Source organism: Mirounga angustirostris, unplaced genomic scaffold, assembly GCF_029215605.1.
Source record: "Mirounga angustirostris isolate CCGP_5_RB_7025 unplaced genomic scaffold, mMirAng1.0.hap1 SCAF_1, whole genome shotgun sequence".
NCBI classification, from domain to species: domain Eukaryota; kingdom Metazoa; phylum Chordata; class Mammalia; order Carnivora; family Phocidae; genus Mirounga; species Mirounga angustirostris.
In genome coordinates, this window is record NW_026991709.1 from 142,262,204 (window position 1) to 142,284,243 (window position 22,040).

The following is a 22,040-nucleotide window of genomic DNA, read 5'->3' on the forward strand; positions in this document are numbered from 1 at the left end:
ACGTGTAATTCCCAGACAAAGTGTTCGCTTATTCTGTTTAAAAATCGCATTTGACTCACAGCTGGATCGTCTTTGAAAGAAGTTGGGTGTTACATCAAGCCATCTGTGTTTCAAGTGGGCTTATGACAGCCATTCTGAAGAAGAAGAGCAACGCAAATGTTGTGAGATTTAGTGTGCAGTTCACTCTGAGAGCAAGTCTCCCTCCACTGACTAGATGCCACCACAAATCCGAACTAGGAGTTCTGGCTTTAATGTCTCCCTGCTGCCCCCCGTAGAAATCCCAATGTTGGTAAACGGGTAAGCAGTTTAAATAGAAAATTTGAAAAGCGAGCAGCAACAGAGGAGTACAAGATAGGCTGGTGAAGGTGGCAAAGAGACTTTTAACAAAATGCAAATGGATTGTCACACAGTGGTCCAGTTGAATGGCAAAGGTCGCAGAGAAGTTGCCTACAAATGCAACCCACTGGGCCAATCCATTGTTTGTAGAACTCGGTTACAATTTCTAAGTGTGTGTGTGTGTGTGTGTGTGTGTGTGTATTTTTTCTATAAAGTCACCATGCTTGTGGTGCAATAAAAATAGCAAAGCTTTAAATTAACACACCAAGTTTAAGGCATTTCAGGAAAGCATTGATTATATCTGCCAATGGAATGAGTGCATTTGGCGAATGACCTAATTAGCGTGGAGTTGGTTCTTTCTCACTGCTCTGCTTCCCGCTAATTGCAGAACCGCTGGCCTTCTCCCCCTGACAAGGAAGAAAAACAAGGACAGGGGTGTGTGGAGAAAACAGTGACATTCAGGTTTAATTCATTTGAACCTGCTGCCAAGCTTAATTATGTAATTGAGGGAGTGAGACTGGTGTGCGTCCAGTCACTTGGGCTTGTGTTTGCGACGATTTCCCTTCACCAGTGTTTTAGGGAGGATTTTAGCAGTGACCATAAAGCATTATTAGCTGGAGCTGAACTAATCTCCCTACCCTGCCCCTCTCCAGATGTAGGTGCAGAGGTTCCTGTACCCAGACTTGATTCTCTTTCATTAAGGAAACAAATTGAAACCAAATTGAAGTCACTTTATTTGGTAATAAATGCATCATTATTCTTTCGGAGCGGCTTTGCATTTCGTTTTGTTCTTCTGGTTGCGTGTAGTGTATACCGTCACATAAAACTCAGGAATGCAACGTGCATTTCTACAGTCAGAGTGTTTTTCGGGACTGCTTGAGACATTTTTACCTCTGCACTTTCATTTTAATTAGTGAAATATGCATGGAAAACACATAGCTTGGTGAAATAGTTCGTATCTGGTGGCTTATTCTTCATTTGTAACTTTGTGTCAGGGGATCTGAGCACCCCTGTTGCGGGGGAGTCTTCTGTAGAAGAGATATTTTTGTACAGAGGCACCCCTCTCCTTGCTGGCCTGATGGCTCTAGAAATACACTCTTCTCAAAGTTCATCCGTTCCCTCCCTGATTCAGAGAAAGCTCAGGTGTCTCATTCCCTCACAGAGATTTCTTCTGTCTGGACTGAAGTTCAGCCCTGGAGATCAGCATTGTGATTTTGTAATATCCTGTGTAATGTGTGGGGGTTGAAGGAAAGGGAGGGAGCCAGAGAAGAAGCCATGTTGGAATAGAGGCAGTCCTGAAATCGGGGACCGCCTGGCTGGGTGGCAGCATGGCGGAGCCAGACGGGGACCGTTTGGCATTTATATTGTTCTTTATAGTCAAAATATATTAATAGACGTTTTAATCAGTTAATTCCCACTCTAGTCTGTGAAGTATTAGCACCTTTTAAACATGCCTTTAATTAATTTGACAAATATTTATTAAGCACAGGCTATGTGTTAAGTACAATCCCAACATCCAGGTACATACGAATAAATAACACTCATTAACCAAGAGTGATCTTTTTTCTTTTTCTGCCATCAAGTTGAAATGAGCTAAGGGAAGGATCCCTCTTTTAGTAAGGGCAGCACTGCATATGTGTTCCACATTCTCTCACTCCTTCACTTTTCAGGAACATTATTCTATAAATTATCCCCTTGCCCTCCTGAAGTTTTGATCTCTTGCTTTCTGCTTGATCATTCCTATTCCTATTTGAAATTGCCAAGAACAGTCCCATAGTGGGTGCAACAAATAAACATTTGTTGAATAACTTGAATGAATCCTCTGTAGTTCCCTGGCTTCCCATTGAAATCAGCTGAGGAACATACATGTACACACACACACACACACACGCACTCAGTTGTGTATGTATGTGTGTGTAAACACCTGGGCACATTACTAAAGATACTGATTTACTTTCCTGGGGGTGAGAAATGGACACTGGTATTTCTTTTTTAAGCTCCCCAGGTGATTCTAGTGTACAGCTAAGGTTAAGAACCTTAAAACAAACCAAAACAACTCGTTTGACCTCATATTACCCCTCTAGCGGACCTGTCTCTTAATTCTTCCCAGCAAGATAACAGCAAGGAGAACTGCAAGCACTCTCTCGACCTCCTCCTCTTTCTCTCACTCTTCAACTAGTCCAGCAGGCTTCAATCCCCACCACTTGGCCTGAAGCAAATCATGATCATGACACCCAAGTTCCTAAGCACACTGGACATTTGCAGCTCTCATCTTGCTCACACTGTCCATGGCACGTGACAGTTGATTTCTCTGTCTTTCTTGGAACACCTTCTTCCCTTGGCTTTGAGACATCCTATTCCCTTTTCAGTCCCTCTTCCTCTCTGATTCTCCTGCAGCCTCCTTTGCAATCTCCTGTTATTACCTGTCACCTAAATGCTGAAGTTGTTCAAGCTCCAAACCTGGGCCCTTGGTTTCTACTTACACTAGGCATTTTTGTCTATTTCCGTCTCTGTAAATCACATCTTTATGTTGTTGACCTCCTAATTTATATTTCCAATCCTAGCCTCTTTTCTGAGCACCAGCCTAATACATCCAACTGCTCCTTGACATTTTTACTTAGATGTCTCACAGGCATTTCTGACTCAACCGATATTTTAATTTTCCCTCTCCCCTGTTGGATCCTCCTCCAGACTCCCCACTTCAGTAAATCACATCTCTACCCACCCTGTGGCTTCTGCTGAAAAATCAGTAGTAAGCCTTGTCGTCTGTATCTCCCTTACTCCCAAGCTAGTCAATCCATCATCAAGTCCTGATAATTCTGCCTCTAAAATATAATTCAAATCCTCCACTTCATCCCCACCATTTTATCACCAGCCACCATTTGTCCAGATTGCTCTAATAGCCCCCAAATCTTCTCCTGATTCCACTCTTGCTGCCCACCTTCTCCACAACCATTCAATCTTCTGTGGAAGCCAGTTGGAGGGATATTTTAAGAAATGCAAATCATTTCATGCCACTGCTTCCTTAACTTTCAATAATGAGCACTCCATTGTTAGATTCTATATTACATGCTTTTGTTTTCTTTCAAGCACCTAATTATAGATTCATTATATGGTTATTTGTTTTATGTCATTTGTTTATATCTCTCAACTCAACTCTAAAAATGCTTAAGTGTGGGAAGTGGGACTATTCTTTTCTTTTTTAAGGTTTTATTTATTTGAGAGAGAGAGAGAGAGCACAAGCAGAGAGGAGAGGGAGAAGCAGTTTCCTTGGGAACAGGGAGCCCGACATGGGGCTCGATCCCAGGACCCTGCGATCATGACGTGAGCCAAAGGCAGACAGTTAACCGACTGAGCCACCCAGGTGCCCCAGGACTGTTCTTTTTAACTCCTATATACCATGTGCCTGGCAAAGTTGCCTGAAATAGAATTTCTTTACTGAATGAAAAAATGAGCATGTGAATGGATGAGGATGATTGACCAAAGCATGAGGTGGGAGGAGACACCTTGTCAAACCTCACTTAGCCAGTTCTACTGAGAATTCAACCGCTCCGTTAATAAATGTACTGACTGAGTGAACTGCACTGAATCCGTTTGTGGAAGTGTTTTTTTCTATGTCCTGACTTCAAAATCAAGGAATTTTCGAGAACTGTGTCCTCTCCCTGGTGGGCTTCAGGATCTACTCAAAAGAGTTTGCAAAGTGTGGTTAAAAAGTAGTTCGTTGTGTGGTGCATTTGGAAAGGGCTTATGAGGGCTTTACTTCAAATCCTGGACCCGCCAATTAAGCAGCTTGCAATTTAGGGGCTAGTTGTGCCACCTTGCTTGAGGCTCTGTTTCTTCACATATCCATGAATGGGCAGGCACGAGGCCAGTAAGACCTGACATCATCATTCCCCCAGGGATCAACATGTCAGCCACCCAGCACAGTACGTGGTACAAAGGAGATAATGTCTCCATTTTAGTTTTATTTTCTGTTCCCCCTGACTCTACGTCTTGACTTATTTTGTTCTTTTCCCCCTTTCTCTTTCTGCTTTTATTTCCCCTGACTCATCTTAGTGGGTGGTAATACTCCTATTACTCACATAGTTTGAATTATGTGGGAAGAGAAGAATTAGCGGGACTTACAGAGGAGGCTTCCCTTTGGATGAGAAACACAAACCTCACAGCTTCTCTGCCCAGCTTTTCAAGAGCATTTTATGGTACACTGCTGTGTAACAAGTTCATTTTAGGATAACATGCTGGGAGAGAGAAAAAGAAGAAGGGATTCGAAGGGAGAAAATTAAAAAGTTAATTAAAAGAAACAACTTGGTAATTGAATTCCCTCGTGCTCTTCTTTGATTACGGGGGGGTGGGTCATAGAGCATGGTTAGTAGGTTTGCTTTGGTAGCTCGCCTCCAAACTTCTGAGGAATAAGGATGAGAGTGCGGAGTAGATCCCTGCCTGACAGATGAGGAGAGGATATCTATGATGGGCTTCTTAGACATGCCACACAAAGCTGCCCTCGTACTCATTCTTGAGCTTTTTTATTTTGAAATATTCTTGGCAGCTGACATTACAGTGAGGCTAAGCCCTGGACTAAGATCAGCTAGTTTATGGGCCTGCCGAATCCCCTTTCCACCGATTCCGCTTCATTGACTCTAGCTATTTCTCTAGACTTACTCTGTATTCACGCTCACACAGGCACAAGGACAGAGAACAGTGTAGAGAACTCCCGCTGTGCCTTTTTCAGATTATACTCAAGTAACAAGTGACAAGGGTCTACTTTTGTTATTTTTAAAGGAAGCTGTGAATATTTATCTATTTAATTACTCTATCACATATATCACTTAAGAGTTCTATAATTTATCTAAGACGTTATCACTGAGTGAGACAAGGTTCTATGGTGCATTTGCATGGGCTTAGGTATCAACGAGAACTAGGTTCAGACCCTAACTCTCATTCACAACCTTTATTCATTCACACAGTCAACATACATTTGTATATCAGATGTGTACTGTGTTCTAGGCCCTGCAGAGGTTGTTGGCGATAAGTTTAAGTTCTATCAAGGCTTTTAGTAACATCAGCTTTTTTGAGGTTTTGAGAAGTCACTATAGACATAGACTTTTCTATATTTTTCAGCGTTTTGCTCTCCTCATTTTGGCAGCAAATTCACTGAAGAAAGAGGAACCTGGTTAAATAATGTATTACCTTACTCATCCAATTAGCCCAAATCAGATCACTGACTACATACCCAATCTCCAGAGCCATCTCCAGAAAATAAGGGAATTACAATTTTATGTTTAATGATATTGTGGTATCTTTCCTGACATGTTAAGGCCAATCGGTTGAGAGCCTTCATGGTTACTCCAAGAGTTATGAATGCCAGGGTGACCGCAAACACACCTTCCACCAGTGGGATAGAGATGCGGTACTAACAGGGGCTTTTGTGTTTTCACAGGTTACGGTTTTGTAGATTTTGACAGCCCTGCAGCTGCACAGAAGGCAGTAGCATCTCTCAAGGCAAACGGCGTGCAGGCACAGATGGCCAAGGTAAGACTGGGGTTTAGACTGTTTTTTTCTTTTGTGATGGTATATTTCTCCATTACCGTGAGCTGAATCAGAATTGGAGTTTGCAAGATTTGAAATACATTTACTTGTTAGGGAAGACCGGAAACCTTATATTAGCTTTGGCTTGGAAGAACTTGGCTGGTTTATTTCGTTTTTCTTTGTGTGTGTTTATTAATATGCTCTTTTGTTATGGGGAACTCATTAGCGCTTTAAGGGCACTTGTGAAGTGCTCTGTTTTGCCTGAAAAAAGTGTGTGTGTGTGTGTGTGTGTGTGTGTGTGTGTGTGTGTCTAGGGCTTTCAGCAGTAAACTGGGAGTAGTATGATTCTCAGTAAGTTGTCATTGGTAACTGTGCTAAAAAACTGTTCACTCTCATGTTGGGGGTAGCGGATGGCTGAATAATGAGGTTATCTGATTTTTTGCAGGGAAATGAGTTTAACCAAAGCACACATTGTCTGTATTGCTAGAATTTCACTTTGGCCTTTCTATATAGTTTTACTAGGTGATAATCACCTTGATATTAATAACTTTCAATACTCATTTGTTGTTATGTAGAACAAGTAGTCTGGAGCTTTCTATCTGAAATCATAATGCATTTTTATATTCAAGAAAATAAATAAGAGCATTTTAAATAGTTTTGAATTCTGATTGCAGTGGTATTACAAGAATCTACACATGTGATAAAATGGGGTAGAACTATACATGCAGATCAATATCAACTTCCTGGTTTTGATATTTTACTCTAATTATGTAAGATGTAAAATTTGAGGAAACTGGGTGAAGGCTGCATGGGATCTCTCTATACTATCTTTGCAACTTGAGGTAAATCTATGATTATTTCAAAATAAAAAGTTTAAGAAAATCATTTATAGCATATAGATGCTTGATACATATCTGCTTTAAGTTAATGATCATTTTGCAAATATATTTTTAAATAATTTTATGATTACTATTACTGAATTTATTTGTCTCTGGAGTCTCAAAAGTTAGAAAGAGGAGCGAACAGATCTTGAAATTCAGACCTAATGTATTTGGGCCATCTTCATGTATACCTTTACCCTTAACTATTCGAATACCCTAAGAACTGAGTGATATAATGACCAAGTCATCAAATTTTCAGTCATTTGGATTTTGTTATGGTTGCAAACATTCCCTGATAATATTTTCCAGTTTCAACCTGAGATAACCCGAGGTAGGATATTTGGTTTTCTTCATCTTCCGATGTCTTTTAGCAAGCTGATACCACTCATATCTGTTAATCTTTGGCTGTGGGTCACTTCCCACAAAGATTACTTTGGTGAACTCATTGCCCTTTATGATACATTAGTTGTTTTTCGAGGCTATATAAATTAGAATTTGAATTCTTTCAGCTGTGTAATGCATTCCTCATCAAGACTGTGCCTGGAAGCTTCGAATTTGGTCATGAAATGAGAGGGATGAAGTTAATATTTGTAATTAATTACATGCATGTCTTAGTTTAAAGGTTACTTGGCAAAAGAGTCAAGTTACCTGGCAACTTAAGCAAGCACTTATACCCAGGAAACAAGTGGTAAAATATAGTTGCTCAGTATATGCAAAGCATAAAACTTAAAATTGGACTTAAAGGCAACTGACAAGAAAATCATCATAAAAATGCTTATGAAAAAATTATTATTGGAATATCTTTGATTTATTTTATTGATGGATTAACAAGTTTTAGAAATTGCTAGGTTGTGGCAGTTTAGAAATAATGAACACAGGGTGTGCAACCTCCACTTTTTCAAATGTTATGAGAAAAAAAAATATATGTGTAGTTTTACTCGTTGGGTTAAAATCACTATCACCTTGCATAACAAGCAAAGAAAGTTGGCATTGATTTTATAACTACTGAGGAGGCATTATGACTATTTTTTCTCTGTCTCTGAGCATTCTGGTACACAAGGAAACTCTGTCCATCTCACTCTGTCTCGTGTACACACACACACACACGCACGCGCGCGCTTACATATGTACACCAATCACTGACCTCTCACCTAAATAGGAGGCTATCAAAATGAATATATTTTGAAGAGCATCTAAAAACTGTTATTCATTATAGCCAGCATTTTTATCCTTAGTGCATGCCCAACACTGCACAATGTACAATGTAAGGAGATTCCAATTGAAATGTTTAAAGGCACTTAATTTATTTCTAGAGTTGCTGAAAGATTTCTACCTTATCAATTATGCTGTCTGTGGAGTAAATTCTTATTCCTCTTTTTTTCTCACAGACTTTGAATCTAAAGCCCAGAGCTTTAGATCCGCTTCTGCGTACTAGAAAACTTTCAGCAGTAAATGACTCTGTAATTTAACTACCCAGAAGCAAATAAATAGCCTCCCTTTGATGATGAAATGGAGCAAGCTTGACCACCTGTATTAGCAGATTTCTCACTGAGCTATTGGATTCCGTGGCCTTCTTTTCCCTTTGTCCTCGTGATAACTATAATTTATTATCATATAAACCTGCAATCTGCAGGGTGTGTGAAACTTGCACTATATTTTTTGCCATTTAAGTATCTACTGAATTGCCTCCTGTATCCTTGTTCTTATCAATATCCTATGATGCAGGTTGTGGGGCTACATTTTAAAGACTCCAGGATTTTAAAGCAAAAATGAGACAAATAATCTAGGTTCCCAGTAGCAACCCGAAATGAACATGAAGCTCTCCAAGGGAATCGCTCTAGCTAACTTATTCCAATGTGTGCATATGAAAAATTCAACTGATTTGTCAACTAAGAGGAATCAAACAATAAATCATCCAGTAAGTGGTAATTGATTAATAATGTATAACCATTAACACAGACTAACATTTTCTGTATACTTGCTGTTCTGTCAAAAAGAGTTTTTAGGGATCAAAGGAAATGTTTCTTTGAGGAGAGCAGATTTAGAATATTTTAGTAATACAGAGTGGTTAAGAGCATAGGTTTGGAGAGAAAGAAACTTGGCCTTGAATTTTGGCTCTGATACCTCCTGGATGTGTGGCCTTGGCTAAGTTATTTAAATATCTCTTAAACTCTCTAATAATAATATTCAGGTTATGGGCCTAAGGATGTCTGTCAGAATTAATTTAAAAAAATACACAAAGAATTTAGCATGGTGCTTAGGTTATACTAAAAATTCAATAAATGTTAATTATTCAATGAATTTTTTTTAAAGATTTTATTTATTTATTTGACAGAGAGAAAGATAGCGAGAGCAGGAACACAAGCAGGGGGAGTGGGAGAGGGAGAAGCAGGCTTCCCGCAGAGCAGGGAGCCCGATGTGGGGCTCGATCCCAGGACCCTGGGATCATGACCCGAGCCGAAGGCAGACACTTAACGACTGAGCCACCCAGGCGCCCTCAATGAATGTTGTTATTCATTAAACTCAAATTTGTTACTGAACCTTCTATAAATTCTAACGTTTGCTTTAGTGGTATGTCATTATGAAACAGTCTCTTGAGAAGTATAATACATGATATCAACAAACATTTTTATTACCTACTAAGTGTCAGGCACTGTGCTTGGTGTTGGAGAATCAAGTTGAAAAAAAACTTCTCTTATTCTGAATATTTACATCTAGCTGTCTCCTGGGATTGCTACTGGATTGCTCTGGATTAAGAATATTGGCTGTTATGGTTCTTGCCAACCTCAAAGTATTTAGAAAATCATTGGCTAAGGAATGTGTCTCTGTAAGCATAAAAAAAAAAAAGAGCTGAGGAAAAAACAGCTAAGAATAGCTTCACCTTGTAGGTGTTTATTTTCTTATTAATAAGAAGGCTGTAAATAGGCAGTGAAGGGCAAATGCTTCGGCATGCATGCTCTTGAGGATCAAGACTTCTCTGCCATTCTCTGTGGGTGGCTTTCATCTATACATTTATGTTGTTTCTAAGGCCTAGATATGATATCGCCATCTTAGCCAGGAAAAACAAAAGGACAAAGGGACTTGAAGCTGCAGCTGAAGCTGATGGATCATTCTGGCTGATTCTGTCCTTTTAAAAGCTTTCCCAGAATACTAACTTAGACCCAAGTGTTTACATCATAATGGCCCAAACTGAGTCGTATGGTTTCCCCCTTAGCTGCAAAAGAGCCTGGGATTATGAATAATTTAGCTCCCTCGCCTCTAGTAAAGAAAATTAAGAATAGTTCATCTGTTTGGCTGTCCAACATTCATTACACCATTCTTCCCATTTATACATTTTGGGTGGCATGCATTCATCCTTCCCCAAAGGGGCCTACTTCAAAGCCTTATCCTATGATCACATCTGGGGATGCCATCATCCCCAACAGGCTCAGACATGGCTGTTCCTCATGGCTTAGCACTCATGAGCTTAAAAGATGAGTTATCCAAAAAAAAAAAAAAAAAGATGACTTACCTGTCCCAACTCCCACAGTACAGAACAGTAGAGAAAAAACAGGATACATGAACTAAAGGAAGACCACCGTTCAGGAACAGAGAGAATGAGAAACAAGCAGAAATCACCAGTTGCCAGTACATACCAAAACCTGGGGGCAGGAATAGAATTCTAGCTTTGTCAGTGCAGTAAGTTCATTGGTTAGCCAGTCATATAATCCCTGTCTGCCTTCTAGAGAGGACTTTCTTGCCCATTATTCCCCATGGCCTCACCGAGGCCTCACTGAAAGGCTGTACAGCTTTAGAAACAGTTTTCCTGAATGTAAATTTGGAGGTTTTGGAATGGCTCTACATATTGGATGTTAGCAATTATTACCAGCCAAGCCTTGAGTTATCTCACGTTTAGCAGGCCTCTTTCTTATTTTCTATCAGTCAGTTCTAAACACAAGTAAACAGAGCACATCTCTTTCTAGATGAAAAGTCCACAAAAAGTCACCTGCTCCTCAGGGCCCTTACAAAAGGCTTTTTCAGGTCTACTGTTAGTGATGCTATTCCAACCACCAAAGGTGATTCACCTCACTGTGGGATATGAATAAATCGAAGTTAAACAATTGCAAAAGAGAACAAGTGTCCAAGAGAATGTCAAGCACATCAGGGATAGTACAAAAATCCCATGACAACTATGGCAGAGAACCAGATTGGGACCGGAGGAAAGGAATTCTCTTCCATAAATCAAAGATCTGAAGAGTAGTTATCTTTAAGGGAAAAAAAAATGAATGATTTTTTTCCCTCAAGATCAGAAGAGATAAAAAATGAAAAATCAATGAGTAGAGGAAAATAAATTCTGTAAATTAAAATATGTATATGTATAAACTTAATTTAAAAATACATTACCCTAGTGGTTAGTACCTAACCCTGTTTATAGTCTAGTAGAAGAATTTTATTGAAGGAAGGCCAACTTTATAGAATATTCTTGAAAAATTTTTTAAAGTTTAACCACTAGCCTCATGATGTGGCTTGTTATCAACCAAAGCAGCTCTTCTGAATGCACAGGCATATACTGAACTTCATCAGCCAGACTCCTATCATCTAAGGCCCTACTAATAGTCTCTGCTTTTACATCCCTAGGTATATGAGAGTATGCAGGTTATTTGATGTCCATGGGTCACTCAGTGGGGTCAGGCCTACTGGTAATTCAGCCAAACAAGGAAGCTTCTCAAAGGCTCTTATGTAAGAAGGAGAGAGGCGTTGTTCAAAGGCAAGTTCAGTAGGCAATAGAGGTGATACTCCTGAGACTGGGTGGGAAACTCAATCAATACTTAATATAATGATGGGCAAGTTCTGTCTGGGAATGCTAATATCCTAAAAATAATGTCCAAGTGTTTTTGTTTTTGTTTTGTTTTGTTTTGTTTTCAACAAAATCAAAGGATCAGAGAAGCCTATGTGCTATCATTTGTCCATATCAAAAAATGTTTCTCAGGGGGATAAGAGGTATAGCTTAACATTTAGGTAGAAATCTCTTTCATTCTCTTAGTTTTTCAGCACATTTATGTTGAACACCTACTATGTATCAAGATTGCTCTACATGCTAAAGACATAGCATTAAACCAGTTTTATGAAAATTACATTCTTCTGGTGGAAGGCAGAAAATAAACACAGAAATACAATATATTAGTAAGAAGTGGCTCTAAGACAAGTAAAAGTGGTTAAGATAGTAAATATATAGGAGAGGAAGATAGTGGTTGAAGTTTGGGCTGAGATGCATTTTAGATAGAGTGGTCAGGGAGAGTCTCTCTGATGAGGTAATATTTGAACAGAGATCAAAAAGAAATGAGGAGAGTAAATTACAGTATAATCTCATAACAAGAGATTGTTATGAAAAAATTTTCTATAGTAATTCAAAATAGAGCAGACTTTTTAGTGAGCTAACACGTCTGGGCTTTGTTATCATCTCTATCCCACACCTTCTTAATAATGGAAGAGATGGATACCCCACCATCACTTCCTCCTTTATTTTAAAAAAATTTTTTATTGTTATATTAATCACCATACATTACATCATTAGGTTTTGATGTAGTGTTCCATGATTCATTGTTTGTGTGTAACACCCAGTGCTCCATGAAGAGCGTGCCCTCTTTAATACCCATCACCAAGCTAACCCATCCTCCCACCCCACTCTGCTCTAGAACCCTCAGTTTGTTTTTCAGAGTCCATTGTCTCTCATGGTTCCAGATATATATAGATATAGATAGATAGATAGATAGATAGATAGATAGATAGATAGATAGATAGATAGATAATGGAATATTATGTAGCCATCAAAAAAGAACGAGATCTTGCCATTTACAATGACGTGAATGGAACTGGAGGGTGTTATGCTGAACGAAATAAGTCAATCAGAGAAAGACATGTATCATATGACCTCACTGATACGAGGAATTCTTAATCTTGGGAAACAAACTGAAGCTTCCTCCTCTATTTTTTGTGGGAGTTCTCTGGTTTCAATCTATCATAATGGTGCATTTCTCAGAAGATATGTTTTCATATGAACCAAATTCTAATTGAGTCAGTAAATATTTTCTTCTAGTACTTAACTTCTTCAAATTGTGTTGTTCTGTTGTACTGTTGGATCTAAAGAGATGATCTCTTTACATCTATGACAAGATATCCTACACCACTGTTATGAAATGTTCTCTAAATAACTGTAATTCCAAAGAATGGCAGTCCAGTGTTGGTTTTAACACAGTTCATTACTCTTGGATGACTGATGCCATGTAATGAAAACCTTGCTCTGTGTCATTTCCAAAATGAATCTTTGTGTCACATGTTCTTGTGAAAGACATTTCCAACAGATGAACATCTCTCACAAACACCAAGTATTAGTTTCCTCATGATGGAAACTTTTGAAGTTGTCAGTAAAAGAAATACTAGTGGTTGGTCTTTCACAAGTCTGTAAAATATTTGTGAGTGTCTGCTTGGTTAGCTATGGCAACTTGCCTCATTTTTTTTTTTTTTTTATCCTGATGCTGAATGCAGGGATACAAAACCCAATATTGAAATTGTCAGAGTTGATCTTAATCCTATTTGTTAATTATTTGAAGTTTTTGAAGCAGAATCCTCTGAAGTTAAATATTTGTATTAGCTTCTACAAAATGATTTACATAATCAGGTTGTGGGGGCTACCCTGTGCTTTTGCATGGACTCCACTATGTTCTCTTGGGTGAAATGGTGAGTATGTGCTCTAATTGAATTTCCTGATTTCCTAGCATCTGACAAAAACACAAATCAATGAAAAATTTTACCTTAATTTGTGTTGTAAATCGAGGTCTCTACCAGGTGTCCAGATACTTTTTTACTGCAGGATGTCTGTGGACTACAAGTTCTCCTCAATTTGCAAGAAATACCAACTCTTTCAACTGACCTCTCTGAAAAGAATGTGTCCACAGGCTGATCTCAGTCAATGGCTCATTTCTTGATATACTGTTAAGAAGTAATAATGAACAATCTCCATTCATGGCTTTAATCATTTGTTCTTAAAGTTGGAAGGAAAAGATCCTGTCTCCGGTCACCATTGTTGTGGACTGAAGAGACCTAATTCAAAGCATCACTTTGTCCCAAGTAGATTCTGATCCCATTGAACAAAATAAAAGAACATCAAATTAAGACAACAAAACAAAACGAAACTCTTGATTCAATTACTGGTAGTACCATATTAGGAAAATATGGCTTAGGTTTATGAAGAAAATGAGTCTTTAAATATTGGATGCCCAATTTAGATTTAGCCATCCAGTCACAGCAAGTGCCAGAGAAGTATGGGCCTCCCTGAAAAGGTCTAAAGGTGTGTTGTATCACTAGACCTAGAAGAAGACAGTGAATGTGTTGTCTGCTGGATTGCAAGGAGAAGGGAGGGAGCAAATGAGTCATCCTTACTGAGTTCTTGCTCTTAAACTCACCAGTCAGGTAAATCCTTACTCCTCTCATCTGGGAGTATTATGTAAGTGAACAAGTAAGGAAAGGGCCAGGAGTGTCTTACCGTTATCCTACCATGTGAAAATATTGTGGGGCCAACTCTGAATGATTTCTGTATGCTTTTTGTAGTGTGCCTTAAAGAAAATTATTGTATGAATCGTAGTGTTAGAATTATGTGTTAAATATTTATTCTTAGTAGTTTAACATCCCAGCATGGAGAAATCTGCTAAATACTGAGGCATGTGATCTACCTTGTTTCCGCATTTACCACTGGTATGCTGTGGGACTCTCTTCAAGTCCCTTAACTGTATCTATTCTAAAGGAGGCAAGGAAACAGACAACAGGCTATATGGGGTAAAGGAAATTACAGTTCTTTTTCTCTTAATAGAAGTATATTTGACATATAATGCTATACTAGTTTTAGGTGTACAGTATAGTGATTCGGCAACTCTTTTTTTTTTTTTTTGGACAACTCTTTATGTTATGCTATGCTCACCCCACATGTAGCTACCTTCTATCACCAGACAACACTATTACAATACCATTGACTATATTCCCCATGCTGTACCTTCCATCCCCATGGCTTATTCCTTCCATAACTGGAAGCCTGTACCTCACACTGCCCTTCACCCATTTTATCCATCCCTCTAGCTCCTTCCCCTCTGGCAGTCCTCAGTTTATTCTTTGTTTTTTTGAGCCTGCTGTTTTGTTTGTTTGTCTGTTTGATTTTACATATAAGTGAAATCATACGGTATTTGTCTTTCTCTGCCTGATTTATTTCACTTAGAATAATACCCTCTACCTGCTTTATGCTAGTAAACAAGTTAAGTGTTTATAGTATTATACCATTTAATCCTTATTAGGATCTACCTGTGAGGTAGATAGCATTATTCCCATTTTACAGGTGAAGAAACGGGATGACCTAAGTTCACAATAGTAGCCAAGAGTGATGCTAGATTTGAACCCAAGTCGATTGGGTTCCAAAGCCTTGTTCTATGCAAGCAAATTGTAAAACTGCAAATGCTTCTCTCTAGTCTTTTTAGTGGTGCTGGGATATTTGATTTCTTTTTTGTCCCCCAGCTTTATTGAGATATAATTGACATAAAGCATTGTGTCATTTTAAGGTATAAAAATATAATGGTTTGATACACTTAATATATTGCAAAATGATTATCACAGTAGGATTAGTTAACACCACGATCACCTCACATAATTACCACTTCTTTTTTTGTGGTGAGAACCCATTTAAGATTTACCTTCTGAGAAATTTTCAAGTATATAATGCAGTATTATTAACTATAGTCACCATGTTCTACATTAGATTCCCAGAACTTACTCATCTGATAACTGGTATTTTGTATCCTTTGACCAACATTTCCTCATTTCCCTCAGCCTCCAGCCCCTGACAACCATTACACTGTGTTTCTGTGAATTCAGCTTTTTAATATTCCACATATAAATGATATCACACAGTGTTTGTTTTTCTCCATCTGACTTATTTTACCTAGCAAAATGCCCTCAAGTTCTGCCCATGTTGTCACAAATGGCAGGATTTCCTTTCTTCTCACAGCTGAATAATATTATGTTGTATATATAAACCATATCTTCTTTATCCATTCATTCATAGATGGACATTTAGGTTGTTTTTATATCTTGGCTATTGTGAATAATGCTGCAATTAACATGGAAGGGAAGATATTTCTTTGCCATCCTGTCTTCATTTCCTTTGGATGTATACCCAGAAGTGGGATTTCAGGATCATAGTTCTATTTTTTTAATATTTTGAGGAACTTCCATACTGTTTTCTATAGTGGCTATACCAATTTACATTCCTACCAACAGTGCACAAGAACTCCCTTTTCTCCACATCCTCGCCAACACTTGTTATCTCTTGTCTTTTTGATGATAATCATTTTAACGTGTGAGGTAATATTTCATGGAGGTTTTGATTTACATTTTCCTGATAATTAGTGATGTCAAGCATCTTTTCATGTATCTGTTGGCCATTTTAATGTTCTCTTTGGAAAAACATGTTTATTCAGTTCTTCTACCCATTTTTTAAATTTCTTTTGCTATTGAGTCACAGGAGGTGCTTATATATTTTGGATATTAACCCCTTTTTAGATAAATGACATTTGCAACCCACTATCCCATTCTGTAGATTGCCTTTTCATTTTGTTGTTTCCTTTGTGGTGTGGAAGCTTTTTCAGTTTGATGTAGTCCTATCTATTTCTTTTTGCTTTTGTTCCTAATGCTTTTGGTGTCATATTAAAAAAATTGTTGCCAAGACCAGAGCCAAGGAGCTTTTCCTTATATTTTCTTCTAGGAGTTTTATGGTTTCTAGATTTATGTTTAAGTCTTTAATCCATATCAAATTAGTTTTTGTGAGTGATATAATATAGAAGCCCAATTTCATTCTTCTGCATGTGATTACCCAATATTCTCAACACCATTCATTGAAGAGATAATATTTTCTCCAATGAGTATTCTTGGCTCCTTGTTAAAGATTATCAGACTGTAAATGCTAGGGTTTATTTGTGAGCTCTAGATTCTATTTCACTGACTTATGCGTTTATTTTGATGCCAATACTATACTATTTGATTATCATAACTTTGTAATATAGTTAAAATCAGAAAGAGTGATTCCTACAGATTTGTTTTTCTTTCTCAAGATTATTTTGACTATTCAGTGTATTATGTGGCTCCATATGATTCTTGGGTTGTTTTTTTCTATTTTTGTGAAAATTACCATTGAAATTTTGATGGGGATTGCATTGAATTTATTGGTGGCTTTGGGTAGTGTGGATACTTTAACAACATAATTATGTCAGTTTTTGAACATGGGAAACCTTTTTTATTTATTTGGGTTTGCTTCAATTTCTTTCATCAAAGTTGTAATTTTTAGTGTCCATAGATCTTTCATCTTTTAGGTTAAATTTATTACTAAGTATTTTATTCTTTTTGATGCTATTCTGAATGAAATTGTTTCCCTTATTTATTTTTCAGAAAACTCCTTGTTAGTGTATAGAAAAGCTAATTTCTGTATGTTGATTTTGTATCCTACAACTTTACTGAAATTGTTTATTAGTTTGAATAGTTTTTCAGTGGAGTCTTAGGATTGTCTCTATGTAAGATCATATTTTATATCATCTGTAAACAAAGACAGTTTTACTTATTTCTTTTCCATCCTTACATGCCTTTTATTCTTTTTCTTGCCTAATTACAGTATTATTATACATTATTATTATTATACAGAAATTCCAGTATTACTTTGAATAAAAGCTGTGAGAATTGGCATTCTTGTCTTGTTCCTGATCTTAGAGGAAAAGTTTTCAGCATTTCACCATTGAGTATGATATTAACTGTGAGCTTCTCATTTATGGCCTTCATTATGTTGAGGAATATTCCTTCTATATCCATGTTGTTTAGGGACTATATTATGAAAGGATGTTGTGTTTTGCCAAATGCTTTCTCTGCATCTATTGAGAGACAATGTGATTTTTATCTTTTGTTCTATGAATGTGGTGTATCACATTTACTGATTGTGTGTGTTGAACAATTCTTACATACCAGAGGTAAGTTCCACTGGATTATGGTGTATAATTCTTTTAATGTGCTGTTCAATTTGGTTTGCTAGTATTTTATTAAGAATTTTTGCATCCATATTTATCAGGGTTACTGGCCAATAGTTTTCTTCTACTTACAGAATTCTTATTGGGCTTCATATCAGGGTAATGCTGCCTTAGTAAAATGAGTTCAGAAGTGTCCCCTCCTCTTTACATTTTTGAAAGAGTTGAAAAGGATTGGTATTAATTCTTTAAATGTTTGATAGAATTCACCAGGGGAACCATCTGGCCCTGGACTTTTCTGTGTTGTGAGGTATTTGATTACTGATTCAGTTTCCTTTACCATTGGTCTGTTCATATTTTCTATTTTTTAGTATTCAATCTGGGCAGGTTGTTTCTAGGAATTTATCTACTTATTCCAGGTTATCCAATTTATTGGCATATAATTGTTCATAGTAGTATCTTATGATCTTTTGTGTTTCTGTGGTATCAAGTGTGATGTGCCCTCTTTCATTTCTGATTTTAATTATTTGAGTCTTCTCTTTTTTTCTTAGTCTAGCTAAAGGTTTGTCAATTTTGTTTATATTTTCAAAAAAGCTAGCTTATAGTATTGTTGATATTTTCTATTGTATTTCTGATCTCTATTTCATCTATCTGCTGTTCTTTTTATTTCCTTACTTGTATTGACTCTGGGATAATTTTGTTCTACTTTTTCTAGTTCCCTGAGGTGTAAAGTTAGGTTGCTTATTTGAGGTTTTTTTTCTTAACACATTCATTTATCACTATAAACTTGTCTCTTAGAACTGCTTTTGCTCCATCCAATAAGTTTTTGTATGTTTAATTTTCACACATTTGTGAATTTTCCAGTTTTCCTCCTGTTACTGGTTTTTATGTTCATAACTTTGTGGTTGGAAAAGGTACCTGGTATGATTTCAGTCTTCTTAAATTTGCTTCAGTGTATTTTGTTACCCAACATATGATTTATCCTGGAGAATGTTCTGTGCATTCTTTTTTTTTTTTTACTTTTTTATTGTTATGTTAATCACCATACATTACATCATCAGTTTTTGATGTAGTGTTCCATGATTCATTGTTTGTGCATAACACTCAGTGCTCCATGAAGAATGTGCCCTCTTTATACCCATCACCAGGCTAACCCATCTTCCCACCCTCCTCCCCTCTAGAACCCTCAGTTTGTTTTTCAGAGTTCATAGTCTCTCATGGTTCGTCTCCCCCTCTGAATTCCACCCCTTCATTCTTCCCATCCTACTATCTTCTTCTTCTTTTTTTTCTTAACATATATTGCATTATTTGTTTCAGAGGTACAGGTCTGTGATTCAACAGTCTTGCACAATTCCAGTGCTCACCATAGCACATGCTCTCCCCAATGTCTATCACCAAGCCACACCATCCCTCCCACCCACCCCCACTCCAGCAACCCTCAGTTTGTTTCCTGAGATTAAGAATTCCTCATATCAGTGAGGTCATATGATACATGTCTTTCTCTGATTGACTTATTTCGCTCAGCATAATACCCTCCAGTTCCATCCACGTCATTGCAACTGGCAAGATGTCATTCCTTTTGATGGCTGCATAATATTCCATTGTATACATATACCACATCTTCTTTATCCATTCATCTGTCGATGGACATCTTGGCACTTTCCATAGTTTGGTTATTGTGGACATTGCTGCTATAAACATCAGGGTGCACGTACCCCTTCAGATCCCTACATTTGTATCTTTGGGGTAAATACCCAGTAGTGCAATTGCTGGATCATATGGTAGCTCTATTTTCAACTTTTTGAGGAACCTCCATACTGTTTTCCAGAGTGACTGTACCAGCTTGCATTCCCACCAACAGTGTAGGAGGGTTCCCCTTTCTCCGCATCCCTGCCAACATCTGTCCTTTCCTGACTTGTTAATTTTAGCCATTCTGGCTGGTGTGAGGTGGTATCTCATTGAGGTTTTGATTTGGATTTCCTTGATGCTGAGCGATGTTGAGCAGTTTTTCATGTGTCTGTTGGCTATTTGGATGTCTTCCTTGCAGAAATGTCTGTTCATGTCTTCTGCCCATTTCTTGATTGGATCATTTGTTCTTTGGGTGTTGAGTTTGGTAAGTTCTTTATAGATTTTGGATATTAGCCCTTTATCTGATATGTCATTTGCAAACATCTTCTCCCATTCTGTTGTCTTTTGATTTTGTTGACTGTTTCTTTTGATGTGCAAAAGCTTTTTATCTTGATGAAGTCCCAGTAGTTCATTTTTGCCCTTGCTTCCCTTGCCTTTGGCGATGTCTCTAGGAAGAAGTTGCTGCGGCTGAGGTCGAAGAGGTTGCTGCCTGTGTTCTCCTTTAGGATTTTGATGGACTCCTGTCTCACATTGAGGTCTTTCAACCATTTTGAGTCTGTTTTTGTGTGTGGTGTAAGGAAATGGTCCAGTTTCATTCTTCTGCATGTGGCTGTTCAATTTTCCCAGCACCATTTGTTGAAGAGACTGTCTTTTTTCCATTGGACATTCTTTCCTGCTTTGTCAAAGATGAGTTGACCATAGAGTTGAGGGTCCATTTCTGGGCTCTCTATTCTGTTCCATTGATCTATGTGTCTGTTTTTGTGCCAGTACCATACTGTCTTGATGATGACAGCTTTGTAATAGAGCTTAAAGCCCCGAATTGTGATGCCGCCAGCTTTGCTTTTCTTTTTTAACATTCCTCTGGCTATGTGGGGTCTTTACTGCTTCCATACAAATTTTAGGATTATTTGTTCCATTTCTTTGAAAAAAGTGGATGGTATTTTGATGGGAATTGTATTAAATGTGTAGATTGCTCTAGGTAGCATTGACATCTTCACAATATTTGTTCTTCCAATCCATGAGCATGGAACATTTTTCCATTTCTTTGTGTCTTCCTCAATTTGTTCCATGAGTATTTTATACTTTTCTGAGTACAGATCCTTTGCTTTTTTGGTTAGATTTATTCCTAGGTATCTTATGGTTTTGGGTGCAATTGTAAATGGAATCGACTCCTTAATTTCTCTTTCTTCTGTCTTGTTGTTGGTGTATAGGAATGCCACTGATTTCTGTGCATTGATTTTATATCCTGCCACTTGACTGAATTCCTGTATGAGTTCTAACAGTTTTCGGGTGGAGTCTTTGGGGTTTTCCACATAAAGTATCATATCATCTGCAAACAGTGAGAGTTTGGATTCTTCTTTGCTGATTTGGATGCCTTTGATTTCTTTTTGTTGTCTGATTGCTGTGGCTAGGACTTCTAATACTATGTTGAATAGCAGTGGTGATAGTGGACATCCCTGCCGCGTTCCTGACCTTAGGGAGAAAGCTCTCAGTTTTTCCCCATTGAGAATGATATTTGCTGTATGTTTTTCATAGATGGTTTTTATGATACTGAGGTATGTACTCTCTATCCCTATTCTCTGAAGAGTTTTGATGAAGAAAGGATGCTGTACTTTGTCAAATGCTTTTTCTGCATCTGTTGAGAGGATCATATGATTCTTGTTCTTTTTTTGTTAATGTTTTGTATCACCTTGATTAATTTGTGGATGTTGAACCAACCTTGCAGCCCAGGGATAAATCCCACTTGGTTGTGGTGAATAATCCTTTTAATGTACTGTTGGATCCTATTGGCTAGTATTTTGGTGAGAAGTTTTGCATCCATGTTTATTAAGGATATTGGTCTGTAATTCTCCTTTTTGATGGGGTCTTTGTCTGGTTTTGGGATCAAGGTAATGGTGGCCTCATAAAATGAATTTGGAAGTTTTCCTTCCATTTCTATTTTTTGGAACAGTTTCAGAAGAATAGGTATTAATTCTTGAAATGTTTGGTAGAATTCCCCTGGGAAGCCATCTGGCCCTGGGCTCTTGTTTGTTGGGAGATTTTTGATTATTGCTTCAATTTCCTTAGTGGTTATAGGTAGTTTTGGTAGTTGATACATCTCTAGGAATGCATCCATTTCTTCCAGATTATCTAATTTGCTGGCATAGAGGTGCTCATAATATGTTCTTATAACTGTTTGTATTTTTTTGGTGTTGGTTGTGATCTCTCCTCTTTCATTCATGATTTTATTTATTTGGGTCATTTCTCTTTTCTTTTGATAAGTCTGGCCAGGGATTTATCAATCTTGTTAATTCTTTTAAAGAACCAGCTCCTAGTTTTGTTGATCTGTTCTACTGTTCTTTTGGTTTCTATTTCTTTAATTTCTGCTCTGATCTTTATTATTTCTCTTCTGCTGGGTTTAGGCTTGATTTGCTGTTTTTCT

At 37.6% G+C, this 22,040-nt stretch overlaps 1 protein-coding gene across 2 annotated transcripts in view; it reads left to right on the forward strand.

Annotated features, from left to right (window-relative positions):
• The window catches only part of LOC123862956 (RNA-binding motif, single-stranded-interacting protein 3), a 1,542,535-nt gene that overhangs the window by 1,091,566 nt on the left and 428,929 nt on the right, over positions 1-22,040 (forward strand). For both annotated transcript variants that reach the window (XM_064588878.1, XM_064588881.1), the window contains one exon: positions 5,774-5,865. In XM_064588878.1, coding sequence (XP_064444948.1) covers positions 5,774-5,865 — 92 coding nt within the window. The remainder of the gene's footprint in view (positions 1-5,773; positions 5,866-22,040) is intronic.